General features: G+C 39.1%; 1 protein-coding gene across 7 annotated transcripts in view; it reads right to left on the reverse strand.

Annotated features, from left to right (window-relative positions):
• Window positions 1-24209, reverse strand: part of dennd4c (DENN/MADD domain containing 4C) — a 193019-nt gene that overhangs the window by 120552 nt on the left and 48258 nt on the right. For all 7 annotated transcript variants that reach the window (XR_014746727.1, XM_084691295.1, XM_084691293.1 and 4 more), the window contains exons 5-10: window positions 20490-20659; window positions 13252-13493; window positions 10485-10551; window positions 10335-10393; window positions 6221-6365; window positions 5520-5695 (exon numbers count right to left, since the gene is read on the reverse strand). Coding sequence is in view for 6 of the 7 variants with exons in the window: in XM_084691295.1 (XP_084547421.1) it covers window positions 5520-5695; window positions 6221-6365; window positions 10335-10393; window positions 10485-10551; window positions 13252-13493; window positions 20490-20659 (859 nt within the window). In the remaining variant the exon portion in view is untranslated. The remainder of the gene's footprint in view (window positions 1-5519; window positions 5696-6220; window positions 6366-10334; window positions 10394-10484; window positions 10552-13251; window positions 13494-20489; window positions 20660-24209) is intronic.

Genomic DNA, 24209 nt, shown 5'->3' on the forward strand with positions numbered 1-24209 from the left:
TGACAAAATCCTTCAGTTTGTGTCTCATCATTTGGATGATCTTCCACCTGTGACATTCAACAGCATTGATGTTTCTTGCCTGCTAGGGAAAATCAAACGTCTAAGCATGGATGTATCAACCATGAAACATGTCTGTGCAAACTGATATCTGCAAGGATCTCTGTTCAGTTACAGCCAGTCTAGACCAACGCCTGTGTGCAATTGAGGAGCCTGGAGGAAGTAAGCCTGCTACTCGGGTCACCGATGAGGCCCTGAGCTGGGGTATGGACAGTGCCAGGCTTGTACCTGGATGCACGGTTGTGGGTACCAGAGCAACGGAGCAAGTCTCGAGAGACAGAAGTGGAGAGACAGCTACCACAACATGGAGCAGGGTAGTGAAGCGGGGCCACATTTAACTGGAGATACTGCTCAGCCCAAGGCCAAACCAAATGCTCCAAGGAAGGAGAAAGGAAGTGCAGGCATAAAAACGGGTCAGGGGTGAAAAAGGTGAGAAGGATATTACCCCTCTAAGGAGGTCCGGGTGCATGCTCCCCAATAAGAAACATTTAAATATTCCATATTTTAAAGCATCAATCTGATGCATTTTGAGATACTTTTTTGCCAACCTGGGGAGAGCTGGAGAAACGTAACTTAAGCCATGAGTCAAAAATGTATTATTGCCTCCTTACTAAGTATTGTGCAAGCCATTTCATGCCAGCCTGTCACTGTCTCTAATATTTACAGTATATGAGGCACAATGTGGTAAGGGCACCACAAATGGCTTAATGCATAACCCCCACAAGAGATGGTGGACATGCTGTAACTTAACTTGTCTGCCTTTCCATCATGATTGACAGCCAATACAAGTACCAGCGTACTTTGAAGTCCAAATGCGTATCCGCTACACAAATTGCGTGCAGGTTGGCAGGTCTGCTTGATAGAACGGCAGGGACGGACTGGGAGTAAAATAGGCCCTGGACTTTGATCCAGACCGGCCCACCAGAACCGGTCGCGTATACGCGTATACGGGACCGTATATATTGTTATTGACAAACTCTTAGACAGAGCTGATATCTTATGTATACAAGAGACGCTGCTACCCGAACAAGATCTAGATAAACTTAACTCTGTGCATGATAACTTCCATGGCGCAGGAGAGTTGACAACAGATCTAAGTATGGGAATAGTGCGTGGCAGAATACCTGGAAGGGTGGCAATACTATGGCATTGGAAACTTGACCCACTGATCGATGTGATTCGGTTAGAGGTGGACTGGGCCATGGCAATTAAAGTTGTACATGATAAAAATGTCTTTATTATTTTAATTGTTTACACGCAATATGAATGCTACCAAAATTTAAATTAATACCTTAATAGGCTTGCATTTATCAGCTCATTCATTAAAGATAGTAAAACGACTTGCATTTTTGTGATGGATGATATGAATTCTGTTAAGTCAGATGATAACTCTCTATTTGCCAAACACCTTAACCAATTCTGTATAAACAGTAAGTTAATTCTCTTAAATAAAATGCTATTACCATTAGACAGTTTTACATATATCAGTGAAGCATGGCATACAACATCTTGGCTAGACCACTGTATATGTACAGCTGATGTTCATGATTGCTTGAAAGTGGAGATTCTGTATGGTCTAGCCACAGCAGATCACATACCTGTCTCTATGATAATAAATCTTGACAGTCTACCTGAGCTGACTAGCTATGATAATGATGATAATAATGAGCCAAAAAGAAGAGTGGACTGGGCAAAACTCACAGAATATCATCTATGGAAGTACAACGCACTGAGTGATAATAGTCTGAGTAATATTGATATATAACTTGAAGGTATTTTGTGTGGCAACTTCAATTGTAAGACGCATAAACGTCATAGTGATAAAAATTGTGAACTGTTTAATTAATGACTCCAAGTTTAATTATTCATCCAAGAGAAAAGAAAGCGCAAGGTTGGACCAGGATGGAACAAAAATGTCTGAACTTCATGTGGAGGCTAAAGGCGATATATGCTTCTGCGTTTTTCAAAAAACGGAGACATGGGAACCACTCGTCTCCGTGGAATGCCCTCTACGAGGTCTCCGTCAGCCCGCGGAGAGCCTCGGAGCTTGACGTGCACCTACTGAATTTTCCCTTTCTAACTATTCGTCGTAATTTCGGAAAGCTACAGAGACCCCCTTGGCTTTAATTGGTCAGTATTAAGAACTGCTTGCGTCAGGGGCAGGGGCGGGGTTGCCGTGATAAACAGGACAAACAGAATCCTTCGACCGCCATTGCTGTACGTTTTTACAATTCATATTTCAGCTAAACAGTACATGTAAATCAGCATCTGAATTAAAATGTGACGAGAAATGGGCAGTGTAGTTGCTGAAAATGTGCATATTTTATTGATTACACAGCTAATTTGTAAATTTCCTCCGTCTTCTTGGTAATCTATGTACATAAACACTCGACGATGTCTTACAAAAATCGTTGCGCCACCTACTCTTCTGGCGGTGAATTGTTTTCAGCACCCACAACCTACGGAGAACCATGAACGCACTCTATCCGTCCGTATCCGTGTGTATCCGTGCGCCCGCCCATCCGTAAACGGAGACGTAAAAGCATATTTTGGCCTTAACGGTGCATTCACACTGCAGCGTTTTTTACCGCTCTGCACCGCTGGCCTTCCCACAGAGCACCACGCTCGGGGGCGTGTCAGACAGATTAATTCAGAGCTGTAGTTCTCTTAAATCACTGTTGTAGTTTGTATAATGTCATGGCAAATGTGCAGACAAAATACAACTTTTACACACATTAAGCAAAAATCCGATACACTTTCTAGATCTGACATGATCTTATCTACAAAAAAGATGCATCAGACATAAACGTTGACGTGTGTAACCTTTTATTATATTACTCGAAATCTATGCAAATCAATTGCTAGATTATGACTTGCCACTACACATTCACTGTATGGATAGCGAGTCGCTGCCAGCCAGCATTTCAACGTTGACTGTCAATCGTGTGCCGGGTGAGCTAGCTAAACTATACAGCTAGCACAGAAGAAAGTTACGTAATGTGACAAAACTGAATTAAAGTACAAAATACACACCAGGGACGCCGACAACCTCAGCAACCCTGTGCCAGGCATCATTTTGTTTTGTTTACGTCTCTGTAATCGAACATAGACGTACCATACAATACTTGGTATGAAGACACATACGAAGAGTTGCTCTTCCATCTTGAAATTGTTAAACCTAGAAATGTTTACCATGACCAACAGTTGCTACGTTACAAGAAACGAGAAACCAACCCGATTGGCCAACGCCAGCGTTTTCACGCTCCTCATTTACATAAAGTTGAGAAAATCAAAATGTCGACGCCCCGCTCGCCTTCCCACAATACCCTACGCGAAGGTCGACGCCCCGCTCGCCTTCCCACAATTCCCCACGCGAGCGTCAACGCCTGGTTTCATTGAAAATGAATTGGAAGCCGACGCCCCGCTCTGCCTGCCCCGCTTCAGTGTGAACGCACCGTAAGGAAGCTTTTTGGAGCTGGGTATCATCTGGAAAAAGCTAGGTATGGCCCAGAGTTTCAACATATGAAAAGGGCAAATGCCTGGTTTAAATATGCTGTACGCTTTATCAAAAGTAATGAGCAGATGATGAGGGCAAATTCTATATCCAGAAAGTTTCAGCAGAATTATTTGTATGAATTCTGGAAGGAAGCGATTTGTATGAATTCTGGAAGGAAGTGAAGGTTATCAATAACAGCAAGATGCCTTTGCCATCCAGCATTGATGGGATCTTTGGGATGAAAATATATAACATTTTGGAGAGATTTTTTCAACAACAAATTCACATCAAATTCAATATAAAAAAAGAGTGTTGTAATGATTGCCAGAACTAAAGAGGACAGGAAGCTATGCTTTCACTCGTTTTACTTGTCAGGGCAAGAGCTGAATGTAGATGCTAAAGAAAAATACCTCATCATGGATGATTTTTGTGACAGTGATGACATACAGCTCCAACGCTGTAAATTATATATACAAGCAAATATACTGGCATGCAAATTTCATATGTGTAATGAAAAAGTTAAAACATATCTTTTTAGAGCATACTGTACTCCACTGCATACAGCTGACCTATGGTGCAGCTACAGTAAAGCAAAGATACACAAGATAAAAGTGGCATACAATGATGCACTTAGAATCCTGTTGAAGTGTCCAAGATGGACCAGTGCTAGCCAATTGTTTGTGACAAACAATGTTCCCACCTTCCGTGCTGTGCTGAGGAATTTTAGGTACAGATGTATGTGCCGATTAACAGAGTCAAAGAATACAATGTTAACCGCCTCAACCAACCCTGCACTTAGTGATAGCAGATATACCTCCCAACTCTGGAAACACTGGAACACATATCTATACTTGTTTTAATTATTGTGCATATGTATGAGCTATATGTATGTACGTATGTATGTATATATGTATGTATTGTACGTTCCCTTTATGAAATATGTGGAAGTCAGTATGTCTGTATGTGTTTATGTTTGTGTGTACCCCTCTTGTAATATGTTATGTGTACTTTTCCATCTGGACCTTGAGTCTGCAAAATAAAGTTATATATTAACCTTTTAAAGTTTTAGTTTTAGGTTTAATTAGCATGGTCAAATTAACATCAAAATCTGGTAAACATAACTATATTTTAGTTTTTCAAACAACTGCGGAAAAAAGGGACAATCAAATAGTATGCAGTCAGCTGGAAAGAATGAACGTTTACTGAGATCCTGAATCTGATATTTTAAACACTTTCTTTTACCTCCTGCATTATTTATGGAGACATTGCAGTTATATAGTTAAATCAATGAGATCTGAGCAGAGTTGCAGCAGGACTGTTTTTCACCAAACTGTCCCCTGAATAGTCAAAAGTTTTGCCTCGTTTGACCTTACCAAGTAAAGTGTCCAACCTGCAATTCAAGATTTACACGTGGCACACCATTAATTTGCCCAACTAAATCTACATGTGACTTTTGTTACAAAATGTTGGGGATGGATTCCGGCAAAATTATGCCGAATGTTGATTACAACACTATATTACTGATGGTTCGAATAACCATTTGGGAATGTTTGCCTACAACATTTGCCTACAACACTCACTCACTTTTCACTTATCACTTTTCACTAACAAAGTTGATACAACATTTAATGAGGTAACTAGGAAGTATAGTTTGGCATCATATGCTCAACTATGTGTCATCATAGACCTCATAGATATAGTTCAAGGTTGTTTGAATAAATTGTTCTTTTCATATCAATATAATGTGTCAAAACAGCAATGTTTATCCAAACAATGTGTATATGAGACATTGAGAGAATTTAAAACAACTAAAGAAAGTTTGATCTTACAATAAATAATGTAGTATTAGTACTTCCTTTTAGTACATTATTTCCTTACTTTGTGTAAGACTTGCAAGCGTCTAATGTTGGAAGATTAAAATTTAAATAGATTTAAATAACAAGATTTAAATATTGTCATAGCTTACAGGTAAATAGTGTTGGTGTCTAAGTCCACACAGACCACATCCGGGGGGGGGTCATAGAGGTCAAAATAGCGGGAATCCACTCCCACAATGAATGGACAGGGGGCATTGAGGACACCCACCAAGGAGAGGGGGCACAGAGGGATGTATGGGCACTGCCACTGGAAAGGGAAAATCATCTGCAGAAAGACAAAGTAAAAGTTTAATTAAATTAAACTGAATTAAAACAATTGTCTACAGTAGTTCTGTAATAAATAGTCTAGCAGAATTATCATAGGGACATTAAAACGTTAAATGTGTTTGTAGTTCTAGTTTGAAAGAGACAGTTGACAATACGTTGGGAGATACGTTGTATGTTATGCATAATAATCAAGGGTTCCCATCAAAACAACATCCTGTCAAACCCAAGTATTGGAGGAACTAAACAGCAAACATAGTAATGGTCCAAGCACTTTGTTCAAGTTCTGCTAAAAGGTAATAGTAGAACCAAGAGTTAAATAAACCTGTCTTTAGACAAGACATCTTTGCAGGGTGAGAGCAGTGAGTCCCAACCCAAAGTACTGAGAACTTACTTCACTGTTGTATTGTTCTTAATTTACTAACAAGTAGAGGGCATAGAACATAGCCATAGACAATAAAAGTGCAAGTGGATTGCTAGAGTAAAAGAAAACTTTACATTACATTAAATTCACTGTACTACTCACCGCCACTACAGCCTCAGCCACTCCAGTTAACACAGCAGGCCGTAATGAGTGCAGCAGGATTTTACTCTCCAGCAATACAAAATTCAGCAGTGTGGCACAGTTTTCAGACCCCAGGTTCATCAGCAGAGTGCTGTAATCTGCGCCACTTAGGAATAGAACACAATTGTTTAAATAAATATGCCATTACCCAATAGTTAGAGGCACAGTAATGACTTACCCTAAAACTGTTGACCACAAATACACAACAATGTTCATTTCCATTTGAATACATGTGTCCACATTACAACAATAAATATTAAACTGGAAGAATGGTGTTTATCTGAACAATGTGAAGATTACTAGAGCTGTCCCCACTCAGTCGACTAGTAGTTTGTTTGGTCGATATGCTCTTGTCTAAGATTTTCTTTTAGTCGAGCAGCCATATGGAAGTGTGAGATCTGATTCCCGCTTGTGTCACCATTGCTGAATTAAATGAATGTCCTCCAGAAATTGTAGATTATTTAAGACAAATAAAGCAACTCAAAAAATATATTTAATAAAAAAATAGGTGTTATTGTTTTCCCTTTCGTTAATCAGCGTTTTGTTTTGTTTTATGCTCACGGAACATGAGCACAATTGTAGCCGTTAGCCTAAACTCTACCATACTTTGTCTAAGGTTGGTGTTATTAATCCTTTAGGCAAAATGGCAAAGAAATCTGTGGTATGGAATCTTATCAAAGTACCGGGTGAAAACATGCTGAATGCACTTTGCCAACAACGGTTTATATTCCATAGTTTGACGTTGAATATGATGTACCACTTGAAAACCGTAAATTGGCCTACTTTGCTAATGCATGCAAACATTCGGTAACAACAGGACTGGTGACACAAGGATTATCATTAGTAATAGCTCATTTTATAGCGCTTGAATCTGGAATGTCCAGCAGCTAGCTCTACATTTAATCAGATCGGGAAAATGTTTGTACATTTATGTTTGTCTCGTTGTCAATCACCATTTTTTCCTAGGCCTATGTATGTCTTTCAGATTCTGTCTTAAAACAATGAGGTAAAACATCACACAAAAAGGTTTGATGAAAAACATTGTGACATTGTAGAAAAGAAAAAAACGTTTCAAATTTAGATCAGACGATTTTCAGAAGCATTCAGTCGATACTTGGTCAACCAAAGAAAATCTTAGTCAAGGACAGCCGTAAAGATTACGTTGACAAATTAAAATGATTTTAGAACAACTTTCAGACAGCAGTACAGATACAAAAAAAGGCTTGGATATTAGTCTGAAAATTATTTAGTATAAATGAACTTATGAATAAGGACATTCAGTTACATTTTAATCTCCCTTTAAACTGGGGGTGTCAAATCCTTTTAGTTTATGGAGCATATACAGCCCAATTTGGTCTCAAGGTTGCATAATAATCTATAAATAACCAAATCCAATCCAAATATTTTCGTTTATTTTTAGAATAAAGAATTACAAGTCCAACAACTATCTAAAAATTCTTTAAATTTTCAATACATTTCCACTCCTGTGTGGTAATGCTGGAATGGAAGCTGGAATGGAAGTTATTGAGGAAGAAGTTATTCCCTGCCTTATAATGTTTGCGGTTTGTTTTGGGGCAAGGTAGGATCTAGACAGATTTAACATCGTAGTGCGTTTGAGTATGGGTTTGGACCCTAACTTAGATCTCTGAATGTGTCACATCTTTGAATTCCTTGTCCACAAAGAGTAAATATTACAGGGGGTCAGGTGGCTGAGCGGTTAGGGAATCAGGCTTTTAATCACAAGGTTGCTGGTTCAATTCCCGGCCGTGTCAAATGACATTCTGTCCTTGGGCAAGGCACTTCACCCTACTTGCCTCAGGGGGAATATCCCTGTACTTACTGAAAGTCACTCTGGATAAGAGCTTCGCAGTCAGTGTGGTCGGTCCCATTTGATAACATGGGCGCCGAAAGAAAAAAGGCGGCGCTTCACAGCAGATCGCAGCCAGTGTGTCCCAGGCGTTAAAGTACTCCAGTGGGGGAGATGAAACTTGGTGCAAGCAGCAATAAGGGGGCCAAGCAGACAAATGACTAAAACACATTTTAGACATCCTCAAAACAGAGTTCTGAGTCAATATACTAAGTTCAGTGTGAATGCATAGAATATTTGGTGAGATATGACCCAACTTCCTGTTTGAGGGCTGACCAGATGATTTCGATTGTCTCCGCTGGACAGAATCAAAAATCAGTTTTCATAGCTTTTGTAAGGCTTGGCCTGAAGATCATTTGTGCCAATTTTGGGTAACATTGGACAAAATGTGAGCCTATGAAAAGTTTTTACACTATTCAATAAAATCAAATATGGCGGCCGCATCAATTTGGTTATTACATTTTGACTTGTCAGGTATGGCATCTCCCAAGACATCACTTGACAAAGGAATCACTTATTTAAGGCAAACAAATCAACAGTTATTCGCCAGAACACTTCCTGCGACCCCTCCTAGTGGTCACATGACACCAAATGTTTTAGGACATCCCCAGAAGAGCGTTCCGAGATGACGTACCAAGTTTGGTGTTGATTTCTTTAAGAGTTGCTGAGATATGATCCAATTTCCTGTTTGATGGCTTAGTTGCCCATTTTGATTGGCTGTCCTGGACAAGCAATTTCGAAAATCAAAAATCCATCCAATAACTTTAGTTAAGTTTGGTCTGAAGGTCATCTGAACCCATTTGAGAGTTGATCTGGCAAAATGTGTGGACTAAGCTTTTTGATAAAAACGGAAATAGCTGAAAATCACTGTGCCAAATTTCAAAACTTTCCCACCAACAGTTATATGGGCTGAAATAGACTCCCATGGTAGAATAATAATAATAACTAGAGAGTTACCAATTTCTGCTCATGTGTTAATGCTCATATACACTTGAAAATACTAAGAGTGAAGTGTAGAATAAAACAGGGTTCTTTTCTAATTTCCCTTAGTGCAGGAGGCAATGGTGATCAGCCCTCTGGCAGCCTCACATAGTTGAAACAGTTGCATCAAAAGGAGGAAATTGGACAATCCTGTGTAAAGTGTCAGAAACTATATTAAGACATTGCTGCCGGACCATTAAACAAAAAAAAATAATCTGATAACTGCCAGATACTCGTGACAACGAAAGATAAAAGCACATCTAATTGGTTAAGAGGTTACTGGGCATGAATAATACATGTATCATCATCATCATCCATCTTTTGCTGAAGCGGAGCCAGAGAGGATTTAAGAAATGGGAGATTTCCTTTCTTTTTCTTGACATGTTTCTTAACATGGGTTTCTTAACATCAATATTGACAACGTGAGTTATTTAAGGGAAAAAATAATATGACTTGGCTTCGGCGTTCTTAGAAATGTTTTCATCTTTGGGAAATGTGCTGGATAGAAACCTAATAAGAAAAGAAGGGTACTGAACCGTTTTAGGAAACAGCCTTACATTTATCCATAGACAAACTGTGCTTAAATCTTCGATTACGTACAGAAGTTCTTCATTCAACTTGAGGATTCTGACGTTGCAGCAACATTCAATATGATGCAAGATGTTGCGTGATGGATGTATAGGACATTTTTGCTATAAGAGATGTTAGAACACTATTAATGTGACACTGACACAAAGACCTACATTACAAGATCAATTAGACAAACATACCTTATGGATCCCTGTCTGTTTATGAGACTGTGAACTGGACAAAATATCATAGATGACACTGCTTGCAATGAAACCTATTCATTTTTAATTGACTTGCGTTCTCAATTCATATTTTTTAGGAGGGTAGACTTGAAGATAGTAATTCTATTGAAAAATTATTATTTTCTATTTGGTCATATTATTATGCTTCATCAATTTAGGATTACAATACTTTTTTTTCCAATTTAAGGCACTGCATATGCTGACTTGTTATAAATGGACGATATTTATATATTGGCTTTCAACCGTCACAATCAGACCGCAAACACTACAGTTGGTGGATGACCCGCTTTATCTCCTGAGCTACAGCTGATCTTTTTATCAACAATTTAGATGGCTGTCACAGTGCTTTTGTTTGTGAGGATTGCTTTTAAATGATAGTGTGGTACTGTAGCAAACAATATTCTTATATTCTTACCTGAGAGGTAATGGTGTACACACAGGCTGAGAAAGATTCAAGGTATCGTGTGCAGATAGCTAAAGGAGACATAAAGAATCAAACGTCATTAAAAACAAAACACGTGTCATCACAAATTCTTAAAAACACAAAAAAGGGCAGCATTCTCACTTGGACCAGGATCCTGGGCCTCTGAGGGGAAGGGAAGGGCACACTGTGCATGAAGTGTGAGATGTGTCTGTTGAGATAAACAATGTCCATGCAATCAGAGTAGGGGCAGGGGCAAGAACATCTAAATCAAATAATTAAACAGTTGCGTAGGCTCAGAAGAGGAAACTTGAAATTATTCATACACCACACAACTGGGTCTTCAGGTGTGAGTCATTCGTTCATTTTTCAAGTGACTGTCTACACTCAGTATAGAAATTAGAATGATTATCCTTTGTGAACAAACCATTCACATCTTCTATGCTAGGCCTAGCAGTCAAAAGGCTCAACCCATTACATAGTTGAGTGGTGAACAAACAATTATGTTTCCTATACTGAGTCTATGCAACTGTCATTATTGATTAATTCATTATTATATTGACATTAACATTATTGGTGAACAGCAGCAATGGTACAGACTTGATCAACCCAGACATTGCAGTCAGTACAGTACACATATATGTCTTTATAGACTATAGACAACTATAGGCACACATTTTTGTGAACAAAAGACAAAAACCCAATGATAGAAATGTGATGTAGCACAACAGGGTTATTGCTCTGTTTGACGAACAGCTTTTGATCTTCAACTACCAATAAATCAAGACCCATGGCCCATTTTAGATCCAACATTGCAAGAATTTCAATGAAATCTGTACTCTATACTAGCCTGGCTCTCCCCTCCTACTTTCTTCTGCTCAATTTTCATTTTGCTTCTGTACTAGGTCTGAGATTTCGGCACATTAGTCCGATTTTTCAAATCAACTTTAACAGGTCCAATCATCGAAGAGAGGGAGTGGCTGAGAAAGATGACGTTGATGTTATGCACTAGTTTGAGTTGTAGTTCAGTAATGTCGGCGGAGAAAGATGCGAGCGAAGCCATTCAGTCGTTTTGGCAGCGCTGCCAAATATCCAAAAGTTAAAGGCGGAACAAGAAAAATCTTTGCAGAGTTTTGTTGGTGGCCACGATGTTGTGCCTCTCCTACCCACGGGATTTGGGAAAAGTTAGATTTTCCAGCTAGCTCCGTTAGTGGTAAAGGAGTTGACTAAGGCGAACGCCAGCGATTGTTTATGGCAGATCCAGAGTGGCTCTGGGTAGATCCAATAGTTTTAAACTTCAACAGAGTAGCCGCCTTCAAGGAAGTCAATACTTGTTAATGGAGCCATCCCAGACTCTCTGTACAAATGAAATTTACGAGAGTCTGGTTATGACCAGGCTAACTGTATACTACAGATCCCTTCAATCTGGTCCCTGGTCTGAAGATAATCTGTGCCAAATTTGGTGAATATTTGATATTAATATTTTCATTTATTCATTCAAAATGGCGGCCACATCAATTAATCTGGTATCACAATCTGACATGTGTCAGACACAGATCGCCCCCGAGCGGTTAGATGACACAACCTTTTGTTGACCTCTTTAGAACAGGGTCCCTAGTCCCTATACCAAATTTGGTGTTAATGCAGTAAAGAGGTGCTGAGATATAACCACACTTCTATTATGGTGGCTTGGTTGACGACTTTGGAAAGGTTTAGAAAAAAGAAAAAAAAACGTGATGTCTTTTGTGAAGCTTGGTCTGAAGATTATCTGTGCCAAATTTGGTGCAGATTGAACAACTTTATAGGAAAGGTAGCGAAAAAACGTTATATTCATTCATTCAAAATGGCGCCCACATCAATTCGGCTGGTATCACAAGTTCACATGTGTCAGACATGGGATCCACTAAGATATCACAAGACAAAGAAATCACTTAAATAAGACAAACAAATCATCAGTTATTGGTCAACATACAATCCTGCCTATTGTAGTGCCCCCTAGAAGTCAAATGATACTACCTGTCTCAGACCTCTTAATAAGAGGGCCCTGAGTCCATACACCAAGTTTGGAGTCAATGCATCAAAGATTGGCTAAGATATTACCTCACCCACTCTTCCCTTTTTCCGGATAAGTTGATCAATTTGATTGGCTGTAACTAAACTGTTGCGAAAATCAGAATGCCATGTGAAAGTCTTTTGTGAGGCTTGGTCTGAAGATGAGCTGTGTCAAATTTGGTGAAGATTGGACAAACTTTATAGGAGAGGTAGCAAAAAAAACGTTATATTCATTCATTCATTCATTCATTCAAAATGTTGGCCACATCAATTTGGCCACATCAATTTGATTGGCTGTAACTAACAAACGGTTGCGAAAATCAAAACGCCATGGTATAGCTTTTATGAGGCTTTGTCTGAAGATCATCTGTGGAAATTTTGAAGAAGATTTGACAAGAATTGTAGGAGAAGTAGTGAAAAAACGCTTTTCCTTAACATTCAAAATGGCGGCGAATCTATATAACTGGGTATGACTTCATAGAAGATTGGACTCGGAAGATTGGGTTAGGAAATCGGGCTAGTAATGAGAAGGTTGCAGGTTCGCTTCCAGGCTGTGCCAAATGACCTTGTCTCTTTGGGCAAGGCACTTCACCCTACTTGCCTCGGGGAATATCCCTGTACTTACTGTAAGTTTCTCTGGATAAGAGCGTCTGCTAAATGACTAAATGTAAATGTAAAATATTATTATATTTGTATTTAATTTAATAGCTAAATTGAGTTGTAAAAACATAAGACTACTTAATTCAAAATACATCTACAGCAAATAAGTAGTTTAAGTCTTGCTATATAACTTGTCTTATAAAGTTAACTATGGTTAACTTCCTCCCCATTTCCCAAAACAGATTTGTAAGGCTCTTACTTTTCAATCGGCAATGGATGTGGGCCTGAAACTGACAATTTGTAAAGGAACATGAGAAACTTGCGAAAGGACTCAAAAAATGGCCAGCGAGAAAGCAGACAGATGCACTTGTTGGTGTTAACAGGTCTGTTGGGGATCATCTTCTTCTCCACAGTGGTAAGCAGGCCCAACTGCACCTTCTGTTTCTCATTGAGTAATTCTACTGGGTAGGGTTCGTAGAACTGGATTGCTGCACCATACACCTACAAACAAGTAAAGGCCTCAGTGTTAACAGAAACATGATCACCATTCAACACTTGTTCTTTTCATAAGCAATTTAATTATATGTGGTATTTAGGGTTATTTAAGATGACACATGAGTTATAGGCCGAATCCCAATACTCCCCCTTACCCCTTCCCCTTAGTTTTGCACGTTCCCGTGAGAGGTAGTGGTGTCCCAATACTCTTTTGGAGCTTGGGGTAGGGCTAAGACTAAGGGGTATACACCCCTTAAAACCAAGTAAGATCGGGAGTTTACTTGAAACCTAGGGCTATGTGAATACTGTGCGAACGGCAACAGGAAAGAAGAGATGTATCAGAAGTTGTCCAGTGTCCCTACCAAAGCTCCCTCCTGAATTTCCTAACTATCCATTGTAATTTCGGACAGTTATGGATACCCTCATGGCTGTGATTGGTCAGTATTAAGAACCACTTGCGTCAGGGGCGGGGTTGCCGATCAACAAGACGAACAGAATCCTTTGACCGCCATTGCTGTACGTTTTTACAATTCATATTGCAGCTAAACAGTACATGTAAATCAGCATCTGAATTAAAATGTGACGAGAAATGGGCAGTGTAGTTGCTTAAAATGTGCTTATTTTATTGATGAAACGGAATTGCGAGTAGGATGCACGCTCTCAGGGTAGCCAGTAGTGTTGGAACAATGGGCGTTTAAAAGGGTTGGGTACGGGTATGCAGTGCAAAGCTCGGGTCGGGTAATTGGTGCCATTTTAATAATTTTGCTAGCCCATGCACAAGCATAATAATATAAATGCTATAGATTATATATGTTGTATACCAGGGGTCACCAACCTTTTAGAGACTGACAGCAACCAAAGGATAACAAGTAATATGGAGGGTTACCTGCAGGGCCGTTGTTTAAGGGTGAAAGGTGATGTAAATTCTTGGGGCCCACAGCCCAGGGGGGCCCCACAAAAATCCCAGTAGCCTATTATGTAGGCTTCCCTTTCTATGACTAAATTATTATGCATAGGGCTCATACTAATGCGTTAAAACAAAGCCACAAAATCAAGCAAAATTGAAAAAAGTGTATATTTTGCAAGCAATAACACCCTTCTTTAAAAGAATTGTTTGGTCAATGGTTCGCTCCTCTTTTGAAAATGTGCATGTAACGTGATTGCTCACGAACTGCAGCAACAGCCAGCTGGTTATTAACAGATGCCAAAACAGAAACATAAATCGGGACGCCAAAAAAGAGAAGAGAGCAAGAAAAGAGAGGCCAGGAGCACATCAGGAGCCCAGAATATCAGCGATTGGTTTTCGAAGAAAGGTGAGTGTGTTAAGCTAGCTGCACAGGCGCCCTGTGGTTCACGAGAAATAGCATAGCTCGCCTCGTCCAAAGTTACGATGTTGGAGTGACTAATGTTAGGAGCTAGCGCTTAGCCAGCTACTAATATTACTGCGTTAACCGAATGACACTATGGTTTAAGGTTACATGTGGTCAGCAGTGTAAAATAATCACCTGACAAGACTGACATTATAAAATTATCCACTAAAGATCATGCACAGAAAAAATCAGGTTATAATTCGCCAAACATTATAATACGCTGTCAAAACATTCCGGTAGTAATAGGATTTTTTTTTCATTCTTACATGAGTGTTTACTAAAACTAAACTTCTATGGTAGCCTGTTGACATGAGTTTTGTTAATGTTAAGCGGGGGCTAATCTTACAGCTTGCCGTCCTCATACAATAATAAAGTGAAGCTGTTTTTCTAGAGCTACGGCATTGATAAGACAATTTAGATTTGTTGATGTTAATGCCAAGACTTGGTATGTTAGTTCTTTATCAGTTGTGCCATAAAACATAGCCATAAATGTGTACAAAAGCAATATCAAATTAAATAAGGTATTAAATATTTATAAGTCTACTTAAGTCACTGACTGTCCTTGCTGTCTACAGAGCCAGACCCCACCCAAGAACAAATACCAGAAAGTAGGGCTACTACAAATACTAGTTAAGGGGATAGTGAAGATGCTGATGATGGTGAGTGAGGTAGACACTTGTTGGCTGTTTTGACTTATTAGTGAACTGATGTACCTTTGGCAATTATTTACACATTGATTTTTACAAAATAATACCCAGTGACTCTTTGTTGAGTGGTTAATTGAAAAAAATTAACTAATTGGGTGCATTTCGTCAGGTACTGTCAAGAACATAGAGAAACAGAAAAATAAAAGAAGAAAGAAATAATTATATACATATATAGTCTGAGAAAAAAAGTAGTGTCAAATCGATATTTGGTGTTGAAAAGTTGGGGGTGGGGGCCCACCCCAACATTCTTTCAGGGAGCCCAAAATTCAGAGCAACGGCCGTGGCTACCTGTTTGATATAATCTTCCACATTATAAATTTGTGCAGTTTAGCTGTAAATAATGAACATTATGCCTTTAATAGGCCACATGAGACTGTACACTTATTACTATTATTCCTAAAAATTATTATTAATAATAATTTACCAGTCATAGGAAAACGTATATTTTAACGTAGTACAAAAAAGTCTGCATGTTGAAAGATAAATTGAAAAGATTAACATCACATTTGTGATATTATTGTACAAATAATATTTTCGATTAAATAATTGGTTACATCTCTTTCAATAAGTGTGAATTTATAAATGTATATTTATAAAATGTTTATAAAATATGTATTTATCAAATGTTACGTGCATGTTTAACTTATTATTTTCTTTATTCATGTGTGATTTATTGAATAATAAAAAATATGTGTCTGTTTAAAGACTGAACTCTGTGGCGACACATGCAATTTTTAGAACGTTCCTTTGCTTGCTACTCATTGGCTCCCTGCGGGCGACCAGTCGCTGCATTGCCTCGTCCCCTGAGCATGGAGTCCACAGGGGCAGAATGAGCAAAAGACAGGCCCCCGTTCTACACCCAGCGCTGAGATGCACACAATTCAGGAGTCTCAACACCAAAGGAGGGTAAAAAGCACTTTAATTTCCAAAAACTAAAGGATCAGGAGGCTTGCTCCACCCGTGTCAGATGTTAGAGTCAATACTCAGGTGATGGGCCTGAAATACCAGTGACATAGTCCGGCTCTAACTCTGGCCTTGCTCCTCACCTTGGGGCCTTCTCTCTCTTTGAGCCCTGTCGGCTCAGCTTTTTAGGCCATGGCCACTGATTGCGAAACGAATCCTAGCTGTGTGGCTCATTTATCGAGTGGGACGCAGGAAGCATAGCTTAAAGGGCCGGTGCACGGCCTGGCAGTGAGGGGGCTGAGGCCGTCTTCCCTGGTGCTGGCAGGCCTGGGCAGGCACAGTCTCTCTGGGGATGTCATACAGTATACACAGCAGCCGTCTCAACTTGTCATGAAGGTTTTGCTAAGACAACTATGTTCAGCTATGTTTTGCTATAGACGACTATGTTGGATAAACGTTTCCTGGCAGATAAGTACAAGCTCAGACCCTCTCAGAGAACATAAGCGCCCAAGTGAGACTCATCCATGTTGCTGGAGCCTCTATGTAAGCCTCCAATTGAGTCAATCAACAGCGTACCCCTGTGCTTTGTTTCAAAACGAGCTTACTCCTCACTCTATGTCTAAGCTAGTGACTTGCGCGCCTTGTCCACACACAGATTTTTTGATCATCTTTTACCCTTTTTTTTTAAGTCAGTCATGGGCCCCAAAAAGAGATTTGTCCTCACTTTTCCTATACTTAGGCGCCTCTGTGTGTTTATATCAATGATATTTATTTTTGAGCTGTAAGTAGGCTTATCAAATTGGAATGCTTGGAATGTTGGGTAGCTGGGAAAGAGCAAATTGTCGTGTTCAGATTCCCTATCACCACATCAGCTGTTCAGCTGTTCCGTTAGCGTGCTCTCTTGATCGTTAGTGATAGCATCTATAATTTTTATTGTATTATCAGACACTGGCATTGCTTTCAGATTCTGTGCTTCTACCTCCCCACTTGTTTTTACCATTTCCATAGAAGCTTGCGAAACAAAAGTTTCTACAATGGTATTGTGGCTTCATAACATTTGCAACAAGTTAGCTCACTTCAAAAGATGATTTTAAGGCTCACTCATTGACAGTCATTGCCTTTTAGAAATAGACCTGCTGCTTATTCAGTTTGGCATGTTTCTTTTCAAAGAAAGATTAGTCTAAATATTCTTTGTTTGGTCTCAAAAAGTATTTTGAGTTTGTTGGGTTTCATCCTCTCTATAGACAAGACGTTACCACACAACATTTAGGCTTCTCCTCATTGTTTTCTGTTATGCTAGTAAATCCATACTGAAGGAAGGTGTCATCATATTTTCTTTGTCTTGTACATGTCTGTTTCTTATTTGTAATTGAAGGGGTCTTGAAGACAAAGGTCGGTGAAGAAATCTTTCCATTTTCTTTTTTGTTTTATGCCTTCTGATTTGCATACAAACTTTGCACTCAAATTATGCTAGCATTGTCAACATTAACAACAATTAACAACACGCTAATCAACATATGCTGAGCTTAGTTAACCACGTCCTCAACAATGTTTCTCACAGAATGTGATTATATTTGTGGCAGTAGATAGGGGCGGAGCCAGACGTTGTAAAAAATTGGGGTCTCAGCCCAAACCTATGCCTAGTATCGGTTAGATGTGAGTGTAGATAGGGACTTCCAAGTAATGCTAGTGCACGTTGCACGCAAGACATTTCTTTTGTTGTTATATTTGTTGAATGTATTTAACTATGAATATTATTATTATTATACTTTTTTGTAGATTTAGCGTGTAAGGACATTTGTGTCACCTGTTATTAGCTACTTAGCTTCCATGCAGGGTATGTCGTGGTCCTAGTGTTATGATTGATATGGTCCCTTTCTAAGTAACATGTCACTTATTTTGCAGTTCTCAGCTGCGTCTGTGGCAAGTGTCAGTCTCTTATTCTGTCCATCTCCCCACCTTTCCTTTCAAACTCCATTTCACTGGGTGAATTTGTCTACTCTTTTTATATATTTTTGTAGGCATGTTTTCTTATTGGGTGTGCTCAAACCTTCGGCGAGCACAACAATTCTATCTCATATATATTTATTCTTTAATCTTATTATTTTACCACCCCTAAGGATATTGAGGACCCTCAATATGTGTACTACATAGACAACGTTGGTGTCAAAAGGTTCGTCTTGGTAGCAATTGCATTGCTTGTATTGGGATTTACATTCCATTGCACGGTTTAGCCTTGAATTACGTTTTTGTAGCAAAAAGTGCCATGTGTGCTAGCCTAAGGGACCTCAGTGCTAGATATCAGCGAGTCCTCAGCATTAGTACCCTAGCTGAAAGTTGTGGCTACTTTTCGATAGGTCTCTACGAACATGTCTTAATCTGCTAGACAAGTAGGTTCCCCTTCGTTCTTTAGGTGACCAGTCTCACGAGCCCTACTTACCCGGCGTCATGGACCCGACTAGCTAAATAGTTATTTAGCACTAGTGTTGCTACTGTATCCCTGCCTGTGTTTGTGCTGTTGATTAGCGTACTGTACATTGAATACTTGAATGTACAGTACGTAATGTCACATTAAATAATGCAGGGATCGACAATAACGATGGCCAGGGGGCCAGTAAAAAGTAACGTCGGGACAGACTAGCAACTCACTGGCCCGATCGGGCCACTGCAAATTATTGATTGATTTTTTTTTTTGCATTGTAAAAGTTAACATCCTTTATATGTTTTGCTATCTGCTAAATGCATAAATAACTTTGCAGCTCGTGGGGCGCACAGTTGGCAAATCAAGAGTTGAGGGGTGACGAGTGGTTGTCAGATTGTAATTCTCTAATCTCTATACATTTTATAACAACTGGCGCAAGACTGGCGCGAGAAAATAAAGTGAAGATGGCAGCAAAGTAGAGCTACGAGCTCAAACAGAAGCAACTTTTTTTATGGAACGAAGATGCACTGTGTTGTCTGTCGTATGTTCCCGTCTCAAGCAGACAAAAGTGAATATTTTTACATTTTACAGAGGCACCGACAATTTTCGAAAACAATACCTGACCAGCTAGCAGTAGATGACAGCACCTGGTTTGCATGACAGCTAAGCGGATGGTTGACAATCCATCTTCCAGGCCGTTGACTATGCTGGTCTGGAATTTCAATGTAGATGCCCATTGTGTTATTGCACGACTTATAACAACAGCATATTACGTAATTAAGACGGGCCAGCCGTTCGCCTCGTTCCCCCAGGCTATTGAACTGCAGCGGAAGAATGGTGTTGACTTGGGTACTTAGTATCATACTGATGACATGCTATGGAAGCTTTTATATATTAGCATTGAGGGACCAGAAGTTTCAGTTGTGCAGAGAGATGGTCAGCAGGAAGAGAGCACGTCACGTTTGAGGTTAAAAGTCAAGTGTTTTTCTGACTATTACCTTTTTATTATCACTAGAAATGTGATTTCATTTTTGTTCTTTTTATATCCAGGATGTGTTTAATAAATGGTTAAACATGTTAACGGAATAACACAACTTAAGTCTTTGGTTTTGTTGTAACAATGATAAATCGCAACTTTGAGGGGGGGCCAGTAAAAATTGTCTTGAGGCCAGTAAGTTTCAAACCCACGAGCCTGGTGGGGCCAGTGCCATTTTTTTTTTATGTTGAGCCCTGTAATGTATTCGAACTCAAGCTTGTGTGATGCGTCGCTGTATCGTTGCACAATTGCAGCTGTGCTTTGTTTTGCTCCTAGATTCAGACCTAGCCCCGGTAAATTGTAGAGTTAGCCAACTACTAGACTTCTGCTGTGTGGTAATCGCAGGAGCTAACCAGTGGAAAGGCGTATACAAATACAGTGAAGATATTCACAAGCTGGAAACATACCCATCTGTAACCGACGCAAGCACACCCCTCAATTTTTTCCTGAAATTGTCCCCTCTCTCTCTTTTAACTGTTGCATTTAAAGTTTGTTAATACAAAAAAAAGAACAAAATTACAGGGTTAGCACCTTTCTTTTCTCTAAACACAAGATATTTCTTACCTTTTCTCCAGAGGATATGGTTAAGACAAAGGTAGAGAAAACAGGCAGAGGGTATCGTGTGTTTGGTGCCCAGCATTCAATATTTGCTCCCATGGGCAAGCAAAACAAAGGCACAGACTCTGAGAGAGGGAAGGATTCATAATCTTCTTGTGGGTAACGGAAGATGAGGCCTGAAAGAAAGAGAACATTTGTTACTGCGTTGTACCTGGCTTCCTTTGCAGTGGCTTACAGTCTCGCTAAACGGAAAACCAGTGACATGGCAGGCTTGTTGGCTTTGAACCTCTTACGTTGCCCTTGCCAGGACACCAATTGATCCTAATGAGCTATTCTCAGTGCTGGAAATTACTGTGTTCAGTTACTGTGTAAAAAACAGTGCTGTCAAACAATTAAAATGATTAATCGCAATTAATTGCACAAGTTTATCTATTCTAAATATCCATTGATTTATTTTTGTTACATAATTTTTTCATTTTAATGCTCTTATCAACATGGAAAAGTGGATCGGATTGCTTAGTGCAAATGTTTTTATTTTAATTGAAAACAAGATTGCAATCGCCTGGCTTTGACGAGGGGGCGGAGAATTTGCATCAGCTGTGTGCTTGGCCATCAAGTGGTATTTCAGACTGGACGTGCTGCGATGATAGCTCAGTTCACAACGACAAAACACACAGATCACTTTAGTCTTGTCAATGGAACCATTTGCCAACTTTTTAAAGGAAAAATATATATTGTTAAACAAGCTCTGCCTGTACCAAGTTTTATGTCAATTCAGCAAATATTTCCTGAGATATGATCCTGTTTTGGCGGATTCATTGCCGACTTTGATCAGCTTTACCAGAAAAACAGTTTTGAAAATCAAAAAGCATGTGAAAACGTTTGTGAGTCTTGATCTGAAGATAATTGGTGCCAAATTTTTGCATGACCTATTGAACTTCTTTAGAACAAGATCCCTAGTCCTAATACAAAGTTTGGTGTCAATGCAGTAAAGAGGTGCTGAGATATGACCTCACTTATTTTATGGTGGCTTGGTTTACCACTTTGATTGGCTGTTCCAGTCAAAACGTTTAGAAAATCAAAAAAACATGTTATGTATTTTGTGAGGCTTGGTCGGGAGAGGATCTGTGCCAGATCCCCGGTTACTTGTAAACAGTAGACTACTGTTTCCGAAAGTAGATGTACTTCCTTAATAATATTAGCTTATATTGTACATTACACATTACAATTGTGTGTCAAATCACAAAGTAAAATAAGCAAATAGTGCTCACCCAGGCCTCTTTGCTTGTGGCGTTTCTGCAGCTGCCTTGGAGAAAAGCAGTTAGCCTAGCTATCTCCCAGAAGTTAACGAGCTGCTAAACTAATGTTCTGCTAGAGATAGTCACGGGAGTTTTCATGACGTTAGTGGCGTCAGTGACTGTGGCTAGCAAGTTAGTCACCGTTAGCTTCACTTTTTGCCACAAAACCTTAATGTCTATTTAAAGTGTGCAACGGAACGTAAATCCCAATACAAGCAACTCAATCGGTACCAAGACGAAACTTTTGACACCTAGGTTGTCGATGTAGTCCAAATATTGACTGAGTTTTAGGGGTGTGAAGAGAAACAATAATTACTAGAAAGTTACATTTCCTGAAGAAAACGTGTGTTTGCTGAAAGCAGTTGAAACGATTGTTTTGATGGCTTGAATAGTGAAAGTTTAAGAAATGTTTTAAAAGAGGTATGTGCTTTAAAAACAAAATGGTGAGAAAAAGTGTTAAAAGTATATATCATTGTTATACATTCCAATATTTTCTTACTGATGAAAAGTGTAGTGAGTATCTTATTTATTTTCACACAATTAAAAGGGTTAAAAGTATTAAAGAATGAAAGACTGAGAATCAGAAAGTTTGAAGTTAGAAAAATTAGCAAATATAGTGATGAAGAGTATATTGCATAACAGTTAATATTATCATAGCAGACAAAAGTATGTCAGCAGTATGAAGGTGAAAAAAGTGTTGCTTTGAAACCAGAATGGTGAGACAGTGTTAAAGGTATATCTGTCATTGTTATGCATTGCAATATTTTCTTACGGTTGACAAAGGAGAAAAAAAAGAGTGAAATGAAAAGGGTATCTTATTTAATGTCATAAATGTTAAAGCATTATGTTACAGCTCAAAGCTCTTAAGACAGTCACCCCCATTACCCTGTGCAACCCCAGTCAACACTGAGTCCTTCCGTGATTGGGAACTAAACATCAGCTCCCTCACCAAGAAAGCACAACAGAGGATGTACTTCCTACGGCAGTTGAAGAAATTCAACCTGCCCAAAGACAATGATGGTGCACTTCTACTTCCACGTCTGTTTGAAGTTTCTTGGCGAATAAAACCCATTCTGATTCTGAAAAGTATTCATAATTGAAAGATGTAAAAACAGAAATACTGTTTGAACCGTTGAACAGTGTTTCTAGCTCTTAAATAAAGTGATAAAGAGCGTTGGCCAATCGGATTGGTTCCTTGTTTCTTGTAACGTAGCAACGGTTTATCATTGTCAGCAAACCTAGAACACCCAGTCCTGTTTAGACACTGAATTTAAAGATGACATCAAAATAATAATACATGGTGCAGGGTTGCCGATGTTGTTGTTGTTCCTGGTGAGTTTTTTATACTTTTAAATTCAATTTCGTCACATTACGTGACTTTGCTTTGCAACTGCAAAAGCTACTCTAACTCAGACTGCTGCTGCAAAAAAAGCTGAACTATTGTGGGTGGTAAATAAGATCATGCTACATCTAACCAGCGGATCATTTCTTGCAAGTGTGTCAAAGTGGTATTTGTACAGCGGCCCAAGCCTTTATGGGGCCTTAAGCAGAATTGATTTGGGGGCCCATCGGCGGCGCCAATTATAAAAAAAAAAAATCTTAATTACCGTATTTATTTGATTAAACTTCGATTTATTACACATTGTTCATTTTTGTGTGCACCGTTTATTCGAGGCAGCGTTTATTTGAGGGCGACGTTTAATCTAAGAAATATGGTATTCTAGGCTGTTTGTGCTAGCATGCTAATGAGTTTGTTTGCTACATGAAATGTTCGTACAGATAGTTTGAACTAGGGCTGCTTTTTTTTTTTTTTTTTTACAAAACTGTAGGTTTAAACGATCAACTCCAACGTTAATTCCAGTTTCCGTTTTTATGGAGGATAGCCTACCCAATGTGTTTAATTTAGTCCAATAGCCTACTTTTTATTTCACATAATGATAGGCTAATCGCCTTTCCGCCAAATTAAGAGCCTACGTCTGAAGACGCAGCGTTTTTTCAAGTTCATTGTCTTTTCGTCATGTTAATAAATTGATCTTTCATTTGTTTTCTTTATTCAACCCTTATTTAATCTAATAGTTTAACAGTCCCAATTATTGCCAGAATGTGTGGTGGTTCATGTGTTTACTGTATGCTTTGCGTCACGTCAGGCTAATTACATAACGGAACCACATTAATAAAATAGATTATCCGGATATTCGAAAATAATTTCGGATACTATTCGAATAGTGAAATCAGTTCAAATCTCCATCCCTAGTTGCAAGTGGGTCCGTTTTCCCTTCTAGTGATATTTTCAAGCATTTAGCCTACTCATATTGCATAATTCATTAAAAACACCCTTTGAAACAAGCAAACCCCCTATGAAACAAGCTACTATAACAACGTTGTCACTGGCAGTATTTCAGATAGAATTGCGATTCAAACAGTCTTC

Source organism: Hypomesus nipponensis, chromosome 25 (assembly GCF_054491055.1).
Source record: "Hypomesus nipponensis isolate SF chromosome 25, ASM5449105v1, whole genome shotgun sequence".
Lineage (NCBI taxonomy): Eukaryota > Metazoa > Chordata > Actinopteri > Osmeriformes > Osmeridae > Hypomesus > Hypomesus nipponensis.